The 15,280-nt window shown below is 39.3% G+C and overlaps 1 protein-coding gene across 1 annotated transcript in view; it reads right to left on the bottom strand.

The window, feature by feature from the left end:
* Positions 1–12,154: 12,154 nt before the first annotated feature.
* GUCY1A2 (guanylate cyclase 1 soluble subunit alpha 2) overlaps positions 12,155–15,280 on the bottom strand; it is a 165,669-nt gene continuing 162,543 nt past the window's right edge. Inside the window, exon 8 of the mRNA XM_069883499.1 lies at positions 12,155–13,845. Coding sequence (XP_069739600.1) covers positions 13,638–13,845 — 208 coding nt within the window. The 3' untranslated portion in view covers positions 12,155–13,637. The remainder of the gene's footprint in view (positions 13,846–15,280) is intronic.

Below are 15,280 nucleotides of genomic sequence, written 5' to 3'. Positions count from 1 at the left end.
ACAAGCAGCAATTCTCAGCATTCACAAAGCTGAGGTTAAAACTGCACTGCACTGAACCGCGTCTTCCTTTTGCTCTGCTCTCAGTAAATGATGGACCACCAATATGCGGCTCATAGCTCTTACTGAAAATTCCCACTCCTAAAACTGTGCATCATGAACCCAGGAGAACATCCATCTTCCGACAATAACCCAGTTCATTTACTTATACCTATATGATACCTTCGCATATGTCTGGCCCTGTTACTAGAGATGTTTGTAACCATCTTAGATAGGAGCTAGCTTCTAGATTTTACTTTGGCAACACTGAAATAAAAGGGAAAATTCTAAAGATACAGCTCTAAGGCATCAAAGATTAATCATCCTCTACAGTAACCCTCAGAGGAAACTAAGATGAGCCTGAATGAATTGCCTGATAAATCACCAATTTCAGAACTGCAGCAGGCTCCTGGAAGAAAGATTGAAACAAGTATTGGAAGTATGAGACTTTCCAGTCATGCTTTCATGAATTTTGTGGTTTTTCCAATAGATGAAGGAGTCAGGATCACAGGGACAGACAACTGGAAAATTGTTATCAGTTCTTCTAAGAGAGATATGGCATGCAGAGTTCAATTTGTTCTCAAAGGCTTTGGGAAGAGACTAAACTGTGACTTGATGGACTCAGGCTGTGAAGTTCAGGCTGATAACACTGGCTTGTTTTCAAGAGTTTCTCAGCATCATTTATTTATCCCAATGAAAGAAATATATTGCCAACAGGGTTGCATCAGAAGTAGTGTAACCAGCAGGTCAAGAGAAGTGATTCTGCCTCTATACTCTGCTCTTGTGAGACTTCACATGGAGTACTGTGTTGAGTTATGGAGTTCTCAACACAGGAAAGACATAGATCAATTGGAGAGAGTCCAGAGGAGGGTCATGAAGATGATCAGAGGGTTAGAACACATCCCATACAAGAACAGGCTGAGAGATTTGGGCTTGTTCAGCATAGAGAAGAGAAGGCTCCAGGCAGACCTTAGAGCAGCCTTCCAATACTTGAAGGGCCTACAAGAAAGGTGAGGAGGGGCTCTTTACTGGGGAGTGCAGTGATGGGATGAGGGGTTATGGTTTTAAGCTGAAAGTGGTAAGATTTGGATGAGATGAGATATTGGAAGACATTTTTTTCCTGTGAGGGTGGTGAGGCACTGGCCCAGGTTGCCCAGAGAAGTTGTGGAAGCCCCATCCCTGGAGGTGTTGAAGGCCAGGTTGGATGGGGCCTTGAGCAGCCTGACCTAGTGGGAGGTGTCCCTGCCCATGGCAGGGGTGTGGAAGTAGGTGATCTGTAAGGTCCCTTCCAACTCAAACCATTCTATGATTCTATAAATAACGAAAAAATTGGCAGCATTCAGTTCTTTCTGTAAAGCTGGCTGAAGGGGCAGAGCAAAGTGGCAAAGAGAATAAGGGGACTATTTGTGGCTGTGAAAAATTGGTCAGACTCTCTAGGTTGTTTTCCAAAACAGCTTTTAACATTTCATAGAATCATAGAATAACCAGGTTGGAAGATACCCACCGGATCATTGAGTCCAACCATTCCTATCAAACACTAAACCATGTCCCTCAGCACCTCATCCACCCATCCCTTAAACACCTCCAGGGAAGGTGACTCAACCCCCTCCCTGGGCAGCCTGTTCCAGTGCCCAACGACCCTTTCTGTGAAAAATTTTTTCCTAATGTCCAGCTGAACCTCGCCTGGCGGAGCTTGAGGCCATTCCCTCCCCATTTGTGTGTTGCACCTGTGGACTGCACAACCAACTGCACACAGTCTCTTCAAAACACTACAGAATACTGTGAAGAGGAACTGCAGAATTTTAGTAAAGTGGGAAAGGTTAAAATCAAATGAAGAAGGGATGAAAAGTCAGTCCTAGCAGTGGAGCCCACCATATTCAGAAAAAAAAAAACCAGTATTAATTCTCTTAGATTTTTTTGCTGAAAAATTCCTCTGTTATTAATCTCTGGGCTCTAATGTTTTAACAACTAAAGAGATATTGGTGCTCATGCCTCTCACTGAAGCAAGGATGGATGCCAAGGATGCATGATGTGCTTCTGAGCAATCCAAAGAGTAGGTGGTAATGTATCCATAACATCTCAAGATTGCTATCAGACATGGCAGTGTCCACATATCTTTGTATCCTTCATTCCTGACTATTTTTCTACATATTTAACCTGTTATGTTACATTCTATAAAATACAGAGCATGCCACGCAATGGGTGCATAACGTGTAGGATGTGCAATGCAACACTGCTGATGCTGCTTGTCCTGACATTTCTATTTCACAGCTGAACATTAACACTGCAGTAATATCAGCAGAGTGAATACCACACAAATGGTATCAAAGCTAATCAAATCTCAAAATCAAGATTACTCTTGACCTCTCAAAACGATGACCAAAGGCTTTTGCAAGAACAGAATTTGCAAAAGAATTCTAGCTTATACAATATATCTAAAAGACACTGTACATACTTTACAAATATTTTTCACAGTGATATGATGCTCTGACATAAGTTATTTTTTATACACCACACTTACCAATGCCTCAGACCTGAAATGCAGAGATTTTCCAAAAGGTGTGCAGAAAAGACAGATACTGCAGGATGAATTTCTAAAGGAAGTAATGACGATTACTCCTGAAATATATTTAGATCTGGTTCTGAATACAAAAGTAAAAAGCGTAACTACAGTCATAGAAAAAACTGCATGCAAATACTGCCAGTCCTGACTTCAGATGTGACTCAGCTTGTAACTTGTAGAACTTTTCAGCTTGACCAGGCAAGCTGAGGCTCCCTAACTGCAATGGATTGGTGCTTTTTCATGACCATACACAGTATAGTGGAATTGCTCTGCAATGAAAATAAAAAACTGAAGAAGACTGAAGAATAAAGAAATGTGTTTGGGTTTTGGTTGGTTTGGTTTTTTTTTTTAAAGTCCAACTAAGTAGTAATACTGATTTGCAAAACCACAGCATAAAAGAGACACGTAAAATGTAAATGTTTTAAGTCATGAAAAATAATTATCTACTTTTTAGTAAAGATATGCTGAGGTTTGGAAAGTTGTTTTCACTGTAGCTCTTATCAGATTTGGGCTTTGGGAATTTAATTTTTCTTTTTCAGTTGAATATATTTAATGATAAATTATCCTCCTCTCCTCAAAGAAGACAAAAAAGTTAAACCAAAGAATCTTCTTTTCAGTATTCAAATAACACAATGACTTTCAGTGCCTAATTTGAGGCACATGACTTTGAAAGGACTGTGGCCAAACTGGTTCAGCTAATAAAGATGCAAAACCAAGGTGGATCTGCAAGGTGAATAAAACATACTCAACTAAACCCTGTCATCCTTCCAGTTGGTGAATCAGATTATTTTTATTGTCATTTCATGGGTAATTTGCTTTGAGTTAAGCAATTTTTGTTGCTTTTTTCTCCAGATGTTATGGTATTTTGGTTTACCTTGTGTTACTACCTTCTGATCAACCTCTGTTGCTGAATTTATCTTTCTCTGACATGTGCACAATGTCTATTTTTAGCTCCTTGAGCTACTAATCCAGTTTCTTTGACAACTGCAATTTGTCGGAAGAAACGACTAGTGTTACGTTGTCTCAGAGCTATGAAGCCATTTGGGAAATTAGCTTTTTAGCTGACCTTTAAAGCAAGTGAAAATAACGTGCCTGCAATTCCACAGGGTTTGGATTTCATTATCACAGCAGTGTGCATGAGATGGGATGCTCCCGCTGCACAACTTTGTCTCTCTGTTTTGTTTTCCTGGTAATTATAGAAACTGTTTACTGTAAATGGAAAATCTGCAAGTTTTCTCAGCTCTTGAGGACAATGCTATTTCTAATTCCTTTTCTCTGGAGAGAGTGACAGTTCACAGTGTGAAGGACTGCATGCTATTTCTTCTTCCCAAGAAGAATTTTCCCACGGCCTGTCTAACCATGACTGCAAAGAAAAATCTCCACAGACATCTACAGATCAGAAGAGAGAAGTATAGGAGCAGTACGGCACAGTGGCAGCCCTGGCCCTTCCTACTCACCTCTGGTTCAGAGCCTGACCCAGGATCTTGTCAGGGAATATGAGTACTCCAAGAGGGTAACAACATAAGTACAATTTAGGACAGGTCAGACTGAAGTTTCAATAACTATGACTGTACCGAGAGAACGTTTGGCCAGCTCCCCTGCTCCCCTGTTCTTTCCCAAGTGATTGCAGATACCTACATACTGTTTCAGAAAAAAAGAAAGAGGTAAGGAAAAATGATTATTTCAATGTTAAGAAAACTAGATATCTATTCCTGAGAGAAATGCTAACTGCCACTATCAGCAGTAGATAATATGACAATATAGAGAAACGGCTTTTGGTGAAGCCCACAAGAGTGACACACCAGTATTATCTTAGATAAGAAGTGGGGAGTTGGAAACAATCAGAGACTTAACTTTTAGCTGAAAGGAATGTTCTTTTAATTAGAATAAATGCCCTAGCCAGACCTCTCAAATCTTAAATATTAGTAATTTTACCAACACAAGCCTTTGAATCTCCAGTTGGAGCCTGGTACTTGCCCCAATATCTTTCTGTTCTGTATTTGCTCTTCTATCCTATTACATCCTCTCCTTCGTATCAGCAGTGCAGTTGATCTCATCTACAGTATGGCAGCTAATCTCAATTAGTCCTCCACCTCCACACTGTAGTTACTGGGGAGAGAGAGAACATATCTAAGGCAATGGTTTATCTCATCCTTAACACTTGCTTGGTGAAATACTGTTCTCTTTCAAATTAACTATAAACAGCTGTTGGCTGAATGTGCTTTTGAAAACTCCATATATAGGACTGTTGCTGAAGGAATGGTGTAAACTGTAGGCTATGTCACAGACTTTGTATCTTTTTCTTATGATACCAGAGTCTTCCAAGCTCTCTTTTAGTTGAGGCATTTAACTATTTACTTACAAGCAGAAGAGTTCCCATTTTTTTTAAAGGAATGACAATTTAAGTAAGGAGTTCCTACATATTTTTTAAAAAGAATTCTTACTATCACCTCCAAACTTCTACCAGTTGGTGAAGTACCTCACTTGTTATGTTTCACATCTAGTTTTTCATTCAATATTGAAACTTGTAGAGGAAGTCTGAGTCCTACTTCCAGAAAGGTCAAATTATGCAAAAAAAGTGGGACATACTTCTCTTGCATTTAGAATTTTTAGACTTTCTTTCCCCCACCATTTTTTCTCTGCAACTAGACATTCAACTCTTACGTAAAATACAATGCAATCTTCCCTCCTCCAAAAATTTTGTATTTTTCATGCCATTCCACTAAAACTCTAAAGATTATGGATTGCAAAACTCATCCTAATGCCTTGAGAGTTCATGACTTTACATATAGCACTTTCTTACAGTTTGCATCATACTCAAAATACTTTCTGGATCACCTAACTTCCAAATATATGAAAGCTGAGAATCAGCAGCACATTTGTGTACATCAACTCTCTCTCCTACACACTTACTTCACCTTCTTCAGATGCTTTCTTTCTGTTGGCTTACCTATACACTTGCAGGACCTGTGAGAAGATTCCAGAGAGGAATCCTTACACACTTAAACACTGGCAAGCATGCGGAACTTGATTTACCTTAGAGATGTAATGAAAAAGCAAATCTTAGACTCAGCTTGACACCCTCTCAGTAAATGAGCTAAATTGAATGGAAGTGGCCAAGCAGTTCTTTCTGCTTAGGATCCCTCAGAACATTATAAAGGTGGGTAACAGCCTCATATCCACTGACGACCAGAATGTTCATATGCTCACAGAAACACATTAGCAAACATCACCTTGAAAAAAAGGTGTAAAAAACCTGCATCAATTAGAAACAATTCTACATTTCACCATCCAGTACAGCGTAGCACTAGGAAAAACGCACCTTTGGTGCTGGTTCAATATTTGGAATTTGCTTTCATACATCATTATCAACAACATTTCAAAGGAACATAAATCATATGGTTTTATAACCCACATTTCCAAAATGTATTTCAGCATTCAGAACCTCAGGATCATTTAACAAAATTAGGTTCAGTCTTCAAAGAGAGGTCGTGTTTAAAAAGAGAAAATGGGGTTTGAGAAGTATGTTCCTGATGTGAAAACTTTACATCCTCTTTCTTAGCACATGCAAATAATTTGAACAGGCAGCTGTGCTTTAAGTCTACACGTTCAGAAGGATTTAAACCAATCAGAAATGCCATAGAAACCTTTAAAATAAATATATATGTCCATACCACTTTTCTTTCTTCCATGTCATCTGTTCTCTCAAGCAATGAATCACTTTAAAAAAACCTCTTCTTGATAGTTATTTATTGCTAATCATATTCTTCTGCAGTAAGCTCAGAAACTCTAATATTGATTTAACAGTAAGTTACAGTCTCACTAGGGAAGGGAAAAATAACACCTTAGAGGTATAATGGTAATAAACAAATGCCAAAATGGATTAAACAATATTCCTCTTCTTTGGGTATTAATCAGTTTTAGCATCTATTTACTGTTCTGTATAAAGCAGAAGCTATCCATTATATACACCTGCCTGTTTTATTGCTCATATTTATCATTCTGGGATATATCTTGCATCTGTTACAGGTAATGTTTTTTCTAGGATGGGAGACAAGTCTTAACTCAGTGGGGAGTCTTTAAAATACTCTGTTTACAATTAAAACTCTTTTTTAATCCTGACCTATGGTTCTGATTTTGCTCTTCCTTACTTTAAGTATCAATACACATATATGGAAAATTAACAAAAAGACAACACCTCAAAAAACCGAATGATTCCACTACATACTCTTGTGCCCTGGGGAAGGGGAGGAAAGGACAAACAACAGAATACAGGGTGTTATTCTGCCATTTCATGTTCTACTAAAAGGCGGTTTGTTAAGGTGATAGGTGTACAAGAATCTATACAGAAGAGATTAGCATGGCTTTACTTATTGCTTTGAGAGTAGTCATTAGAGAGTATTGCTAGGGAATAATTATCTAGAAAACATGCAGCTCAATATGAGACCTTCTGCTAATGGGAAGTTAATGTTGGGCCTACAAATTGAAAAAAAGCACAAAAAATGTATGTTAATTATAACCTGCCAACTATCTCTCTGCTCTTTAGAACGTATATGTTTTATTACCATCTTTACTACAGGATAATTAACAAGGTTTATGTAGGCATTCTGGCATATATTTCAGGTGAAGGTGGCACAGAGGTTTTGCATAACTGGGCTAGGAGCTTGAAGCTCAAAAGCTTTTCGAAATCACAGTCTTAATGGCATCCAGGAGTTGTGATTGCCAGTGCTGATATGTAAGGGGTTCAGACATCAAAAGGAAGATTTCCAGAACTGCAGTAGCCTGTTCTTGACAGCCACCATGGCCATTGTACCAAACCTTTATTTATCCTGGAATATGCTTGTCTATCCCTCTGCCACTTAGCTTGATTAAATTTATTTCGGCCAATGCGAAATGCTGTAAAGCAGCAGAAGTTGAAATATTTTAGACACAGCACTTGTGCTTGAAAGACCTTAATTCAGTGGAATCAACCTCACTTATCTTGGCCATCTTAAAAAGTATAGATGTCTAGTAAGTTTGTCATCTGAGGTCAAGGAGAAAGTTAAACACGCTCAAACACATGGGCAGCCTCACATTCCATCTAGAACAGAGGGTACAAGTGCCTGAAGCACTTTTGTGTCCCCTACTCTGCAGAAGACGATTCATAGAATGTTAAAGCCAATAAAGCCCTAAAGTAGGGAAGACACTTGTTTATCTGAAATCCTGTGTCTTCTCTTTTTGTTCAAAATAAAACACGTTCAACCTCACTCTGCCTTCTGAAACTAAAATCCCAGGAGTAAACAGCTGGTTTCACATCTGCCTGCACTGATGCTTTTGCCAAGGCTGCCAGCAAAGCTGCCATTTTGCATCAATTACTGAGTTGGCCTCTCTGATGTGAACCCCAGCCCACTGGGAAGCCTCATGCTGTTTTTCAGAGGCTATTTTGTTGCTATAGTGACACAGGGATACTAACCTGTGCCAGAGATAACTGGAGGTCAACCTTTCTAAGCTACAGGAACAAGGAGGCATCTGCAGAGATGAATGATCTGTGGCCTGTGACTGAATTGTTACATTCCCCAGTTTCTCTCTTTTGTTTGCTTTCATGCGTGATTAATAGCCAAGCCACCAAAAATCAGTCATGTATGTGAGGTTAAACAGTTTGCAGATTTTTGTTGTAAGGTTGCTCATGCATTGCAAATTAATAACATTGTTAAGGAGTAACTCCGATCTGTACAAATCAATTCGGTGCTTGGGAAAGTTAAAAACATGCCATGGACTGTTAATGCACTGACTTTTCTACCCGAATTCACCAGCTACAACTTACACTGCAGTCTTCTCCCTCTCTAAGGATGTGAATATCAGCTGTGTCACTGTAGCAGTTTTGTATTTGCCACAAAGAGTAAGATCAGCCCTTTAATTCCAGTTATTCTTTAGATATAGCAGCCATGTCAACAAGAGATGCTAATAACAACAATAAGATCTCTGTCACGTACAGGGTGCTAAAGGAAGGAAAACAAAGGCTTTTTGAAAAGCAGAAAGTTGACAGAGAGCAGGAAATTGAATGCAAGGTGACAGAATTATGAACAGTAGGAGGTGCCGATCAACTCCTGCCTGTCAAGTCTTGGGCACACTCAGAGTCTTCAATTCATCCACAGCCTCTACTGTCACTGGCACCTTCAATCTCAGCAAAGTGCTAGGAATAGTGTATTATCTTGAAGGAAGCAAACCAACTGTTTTGGAGTTTGACAAGCTTTGTTATGCTTCTTCTTTTGTTGTTAATTTAAGCGTGTTGCCATTTCCAATATTGCACATGTATAATTTTGCAAAAAATCACCAGAACCCAAAGATGAAGCCAGAAGGTCTGAGACTGCATTAGGACAAGGAATTAGCTCTCCTCAATCAGCACGGAGCGCTCAGCAGAGGTGAGGTAGTGGCCCAAGACTGGACGAGGAAAACCCAGAAAATGCCATAAGTGTTTTAAATGCTGCTGTTGGATTACAGACTTCTTGGCAGGACAGTTTGCATGACATGCAACTGTTTATGACAGCTGAAGAATCTGAAAGCTGTACTGCAGTTAAACTTGCCCCAACAAGCGATGCAGATTTCATACTCATTTGCAACTAGCCACTGCAAATTTGGCTGATATCTCTTTTTCCTTCATTTTTAAATCATCTGGGTCAAGGACGTATTCAGAGGAAGAAATATCCAATGTGAAATCACTTGGCAGAGTTCAAGCCTCAGTGCAGGGCTATGATTTTTCTAAATGCATGCAGCATGTCATGGTTTGGCACTGTTTGCTTTAGACAGAGAAAAAATGAAAGAGGGATATTAATGGAAAACAGAGAAAAGGTGGTTATATGCCTGATGCTTCTGCTGAGCTTGGTAGGGAACACTGTAAGCACAGAAGGACACAGCATAATCATAGAATCATAGAATAACCAGGTTGGAAGAGACCCACTGGATCATCGAGTCCAACCATTCCTCATGCACCCATGAACCACAGTAGGACCTGCTACTGACCCAACTGCAAGGATTTCTCCTTCGGAACAGGCAATTCCCATAGAAGATTTACAGGGTTTTAAAACCTTCGGTTTTCTGTTTGAAGAGGCATGTTTCCAGGCTCCAAAGTGCCTTTCAAAAGAGACTCAGATCTGAAACTGGATGTGGGAATGAGCATTGAAGCCAAAACCACAACCACTGTTAATGACTGTTAGCTCTATGGAACTAACAAAGAAATATTCTGTGGGATTGTGCAAGAAAACCACACTTTGAGAGTCCTGACTTAGTCACAATTTTCTCAGGCAGTGGCTTTTGTTATTTCCAGTGATGTAAAACTAAATTCACCCACCATCCTACCACCTCCATCACTTCTTCCTTCTTACTCTGAATTTCTGACCTCTATACAATGCATGAAAGAAGAGACTGTGTGATGGAGAGCTTAGAGCAGGTGGAAAAGTCTGACACAAGATTTATAAAAATTGCTCTAGGGGGAATGACAGTTGTCTCTGCGTACTCAGCCTTCCTGACCTTTGCACAAGAAGCTGGCCACTGTGTCTGCCTCTGTGGTCAATCCATGGTCTCAAGTCCCCCTGAGCCTGGAGCAGATGGAAGCTACACAGAACGAGTTTGCAGTAAAGATACTGATGCCTCTAGCTAAGGTCCTCACATCAGCCTCCCTGTGCCCTGTAGAGGCAATATGCACTAGAACTCCCTTTCTGTTCAGAAAGGGTGGATTTGTTTCATACAGAAAGACAGCAGAAATTGTTACTTGCAGCTATGTGAAGAAACACAGGCATTAAAATTCTTAATCAGAGGAACAAAAGATCATCTGTTTTATAAGGATAATGCTAGAGGAAAATTCCAACTACAGTATGCGATGTCTACATCTATTAGCACCTCTAACCTCTCTGCCTCATCATCCCAAGGTCTAAAAAGTCTAAGAACTTTTCTATTCATGAAAACACCATGCAAATGAGGAAGTTTTCCCTATCACTAAATGAAAGTCTTCTTAAAGAAATGTTGAGTCTGACTGACATCTAATTGACTTCACAGCATCAACCTTGATAATAAATTTCATTTCACTTCATAAGGATATCCAAAAAAATAAATTTATAACCTTATATTAAAGGCAGCAGACACAACTATTAAGATAAAAAGTTCTGAAAATTTGCTTTACACTTTCTCACACTAAGATAGAAAAATGTTCCTAGAGTCCACACCTTTTTATTACCCTTGTCATAACACAGAAACAAATAACACAATACAAGGCATTAGTGCTGATGTTCTGGACACATTACCTTTACACAAGCTTGTAAATGCATTTACTTATACAGTAAATCTACTCTAATTTTGGGAGCTAGATGATTTATTTGCAAACACCGTCATTGTCTCCATGGTGATGCTGACACTAATTTTCAGTTTTTGCACTGATCTCCACAGTGATAAATTTCCTTATAGTATAAATAGTCAATTGAGAGGATGAAGATGGTGATAATTTTTTTTTTAGATTGCTTCTCCAGTTTGCTAGTGAATTAGTATTTATCCATCATTTCTGATAAAAATATTTCCATAGATCTACCAAGATCAAGCATGGAATGAACCTAGACATTTCCTGTTGACAATTGCGAGAGACAGGTTACTGAGCTTTTGGCCTGAAGCTCTATGTTTGTTCTCCCTGTGGACTACTGTGAGGATGGTAAGATTAGAGAAAGGGCTTGTCCAGAGAGACTGGTACTCAGACATCAGCACCTGCAGAACAATATGGATGTACCAGTGAAGTTAGAATGAAATCTCAATCTATTGATTACTATTTCAGAAACTTTCACTCCAGGGAACTAGGGAATAAGATCAGAACCACAGCTTTATTAGTGGTGTTGCACTTCCAATGGTGAAACATGAACTTTTCTCCATTCTTGCATGTCTCACTGGTGTTCCCAGGAGGAAAAAAAAAAAACAAAACAAATGCTTGCTACATCCTGTGCATGTGCAAACTGCTGGCTATAGGCTAAAACCTATCATCCTACGCAGAAAATTCTCAGATATGTAGTTTGGATGGAAATTCTGCAAACCTCCAGCTCAAAGTTTTTGTTAGGTCTTTTTTTTCAGATAGGCAGTAGAGCTGCAGATGGTGTTTATCAAGGCAGATAAAAGATTAACTCCTCCTATCCCAAGGATGCTCTAATATCAGTGGAAGAAATCTTTAACATTAGTGTTCCTCTAGAAAGTGAGGGAATTTCCACTTACGTAAATTTCTGGATTAATTCCCATGCACCTACCCTCTTCAGGCAACAAAACCCCCATACCTGTGATCATGTGATCATATGATTTCCACTACATGCTGAATTTTGTATAGTTTCAAGACAGTCCCTTCTAATCCAGACAGGCTTCATGGAAGGAAGCCTGAAACATGTTCAGCACGGGGTAGCGGTGCCATGTTGACTTGTTCCCACTCTAACATTAGCTACTGGTCAAAGGGGAGAAATACAGCACTGTCATGTCCTTCCCTCCACAGAAAGATCTAACTGGATAATTTGGACATGTGGGGAAAGTCATTTACTTATTTTCAAAAGGTGCCTCGAGTTATGATGACTAAATCCATAAGAACTCTAATTGCTGGTCTGGATTACAGAAACACAGAGCTTCTCATGCCTCCTAGTGCTGCTGAGAGTCTTAATCTGAAATTGTGCCTATTAGGGGACAGATCCATATCTTTTTCCAATTGATTTCATTGCAGACAAAAAAACTATTGGCCTTTTATTTAAAAAAAAAGACATGGACTCATCTAAATCTTGAACTGCCATTTGCATTAAATGTGGGAAAGTATTGTCTTCTCCTTTTTAGTGTGTTTGTTTTGTTTGTTTTTTGGTCTACATTAGATAAAGCAGAAGACCTTTCAGCCAGTCCAGCAACAGAGGAAATTTCCTGATGAGCATAATTAATAGCAGATTGGATTTTCAACAAACAAACTGGAGCAGGAACACAAGTCCTATTAGTAAAAACACAGAAAACCAATATCCAGAGAGCTCCCAGTGTCCACTGGGATTCCTCAGAATAAGTTTTCACAAGATCAAATTCTTTTTAAGAAGTCCAGGTGTTCTACCAAAAATCAGTTTGGCTGATAATTTAGTGGGAAACAATCTCCACTGAACAGAACTTTTCTGCTTGTTTGTCATCTACACTTTGTTTACATTGTCCTGGAAGGACTGGACACACAGCACTGTAGGACAAATACTGAACATTCTTTGATATAAGCAAGACATTGCTCATCTAAAGCTTTAGCATAAACATCAGGTAGAGAGATTTACCAAAAAGGTTTTTACTGTAAAATATTGATATTTTTGTTGCCAAAAAAGTCAAAAAATGACTTCTTCCTGCTCGTATAACAATAAGGTTTGATAGGTAGAATGTATGAAATATATAGTAGCTTCTTCTGAAAAGCTATCTAAGCTCACTCAGCTTACAGTATGTGGAATGTAATTATCCAGAAAGTGAAATATGTATAAAAATAGGTAAAATTCCTACAATATTTATATTGAATTATTATTCCTCCTGCCAGGAATGTTACAATAAGTCTACAGTATATGTATGAAATGTTTGCTCATAAAGTTAAAAAACATCATTACCTTACTGAAGAACACATTAAATGTAGGAATGCATAACCAGAACTGACTCTCAATTCTGCTTAGCTGGTGCAAATCTACAGAGAACCATCATCCTTTCTGCACAAAACAAAACCAACCTTTAATTCGAGAGTTGGGTTTTGTTGGCTTTTTTTTTTTGTTTGGTTTGGTTTTGTTTGTCAAAGAGGGGTCAGACTGAAGTTTACAAAGAAATCCTCTGGAAGCAGAATTACGTTCTTTTTTTTTTTTTTTTCCCTATCTCCACTTTGTTTGCTGACAGCAGTCACCCACCTTTTAAAATGATTATTGCCTGACATTACATGGAGCTTTTACTGCTTGTTCAGAACAAGGCAGTGAAATACAAAGAACCTCCAACTCCCCTGTCATGACCCAGTTCTGGGCTTGTGCTTTTTTGACGAGTCTTTGATCTGCAGCAGGCCTCATAGGCTAGTCTCCCGAAGGAACATGGTACCAATGTTGTACGACACCTTTCTCACTCTGGCAGATGTGACGGAGGGTTTTGGTGGCTTCTGACCACTTCTGACCTCGAGGAAGTAACAGATCCCAGGAATTTCCTTTGGAAAGTTTTCTGGAAGCTCTTCACGGGAACGAGGGATAAAAATAAAGTTTTCTTCCTTTTTTAAAAGCCTAGAAAAGAAACAAATCAGAGCGATAAAAAAACCCTGTAAACGTGGTCCAGAAACATTGATGCTATGTGGTCCCAAATAAAAAAAAATATAGTTTAAAATATGTAACATCTAAAAGAATCCTAAGCCAGGATACTTATATGAAATGTATTAACTTAGCATCATCAACTTCAAGGAGCTCTGCTGACTGACATCAGTTGAGGAGACATCCCACATAAATACGTTCTCTGGAAATCAATATCAGCATTCAGAAAGTCATCTACCAGAAAGGGAACCAAATTCATTATGATTATTATTCATTATATATAATTTAGCTCATTTAAAACACCCCAGTCTGGCTAGTTGTGCAGAAGTGAACATTTCAGAGTTTTGACTACCACCAGATCTCCTGCTGGAAAGTAGGTATGAAGGTGACAGTGCTTGGGAGCTCTCACAGGTAGAAGCAGGGTGGTCAGTTTGTGCCCTTCTCAGACTCAGTAGTGTTGTATTTCATAAAGTCGAGGACAGGCTGAGAAAATTTGGCTTGTTCAGCCTGGAGAAGAGAAGGCTCCAAGGAGATCTTATAGCGACTTTCCAGTACCTGAAAAGGGCCTATAAGAAAGCTGGAGAGGGACTGTTCACAAAGGCTTGTAGAGATAGGGCTAGGGGCAATGGGTATAAACAAGAGAGGGGCAGACATTAGGAAGAATTTCTTCACTATGGGAGTGGTGAGGCACTGGCACAGGTTGCCCAGGGAAGCTGTGGCTGCCCCATCCCTGGAGGTGTTCAAGGCCAGGTTGGATGGAGCCTTGGGCAGCCTGATCTAGTGGGAGGTGTCCCTGCCCATGGCAGGGGGGTTGGAACTAGATGATCTTTAGGGTCCCTGCCAAACCTAACTATCCTATGATTCTATGATTCTATGAGATACAGCAAATCCAGCTTCAACAAAACACAGAATCAAATCTGACATCAGTATTCATCAGAAGTGCCCATGGGTTTAATCTGGGCTACCTGCTCAGGATCAAAAAAGGATACAGGCTGTTTGGAGCCAAGGAGCCATCCTCCAGGCATGCCCACACAAGTGGCACAACATTACAGATCCGACTATACTGCCTTTTGCCATTTGTCATCTCCTTCCATAGTGAAGAAATCTTTGTGTGGTTACATCAGAAAGTTTAGGGCCTCTTTATCAAGTACCTTCCCTGAAAATAGTTAGATTTGTAAAATAAAGATAATAACTCTATGTATTTTCTATTTGTTTCCAGTAAATTAAGTTGGGGCACTCAGTCCCTTGAAGGACTGAACAGAGCAGTTTTGAGGAAATGGGAAATTCTCAGCACAGCTGGATATGTGAAAGCAACCTTCATCTTTTCCCCTCCCAAGATATTCATTCGTTCTACCAATCATTCTTCTCTGAAGCTCAAAAACTTCAGTGGGAAGATTTTTATTAGCTTCAG

This window comes from Phaenicophaeus curvirostris, chromosome 1 (assembly GCF_032191515.1).
Source record: "Phaenicophaeus curvirostris isolate KB17595 chromosome 1, BPBGC_Pcur_1.0, whole genome shotgun sequence".
Lineage (NCBI taxonomy): Eukaryota > Metazoa > Chordata > Aves > Cuculiformes > Cuculidae > Phaenicophaeus > Phaenicophaeus curvirostris.
Note: the sequence above shows the minus strand (reverse complement) of the source record. Positions and strands in the feature narration are given on the sequence as shown.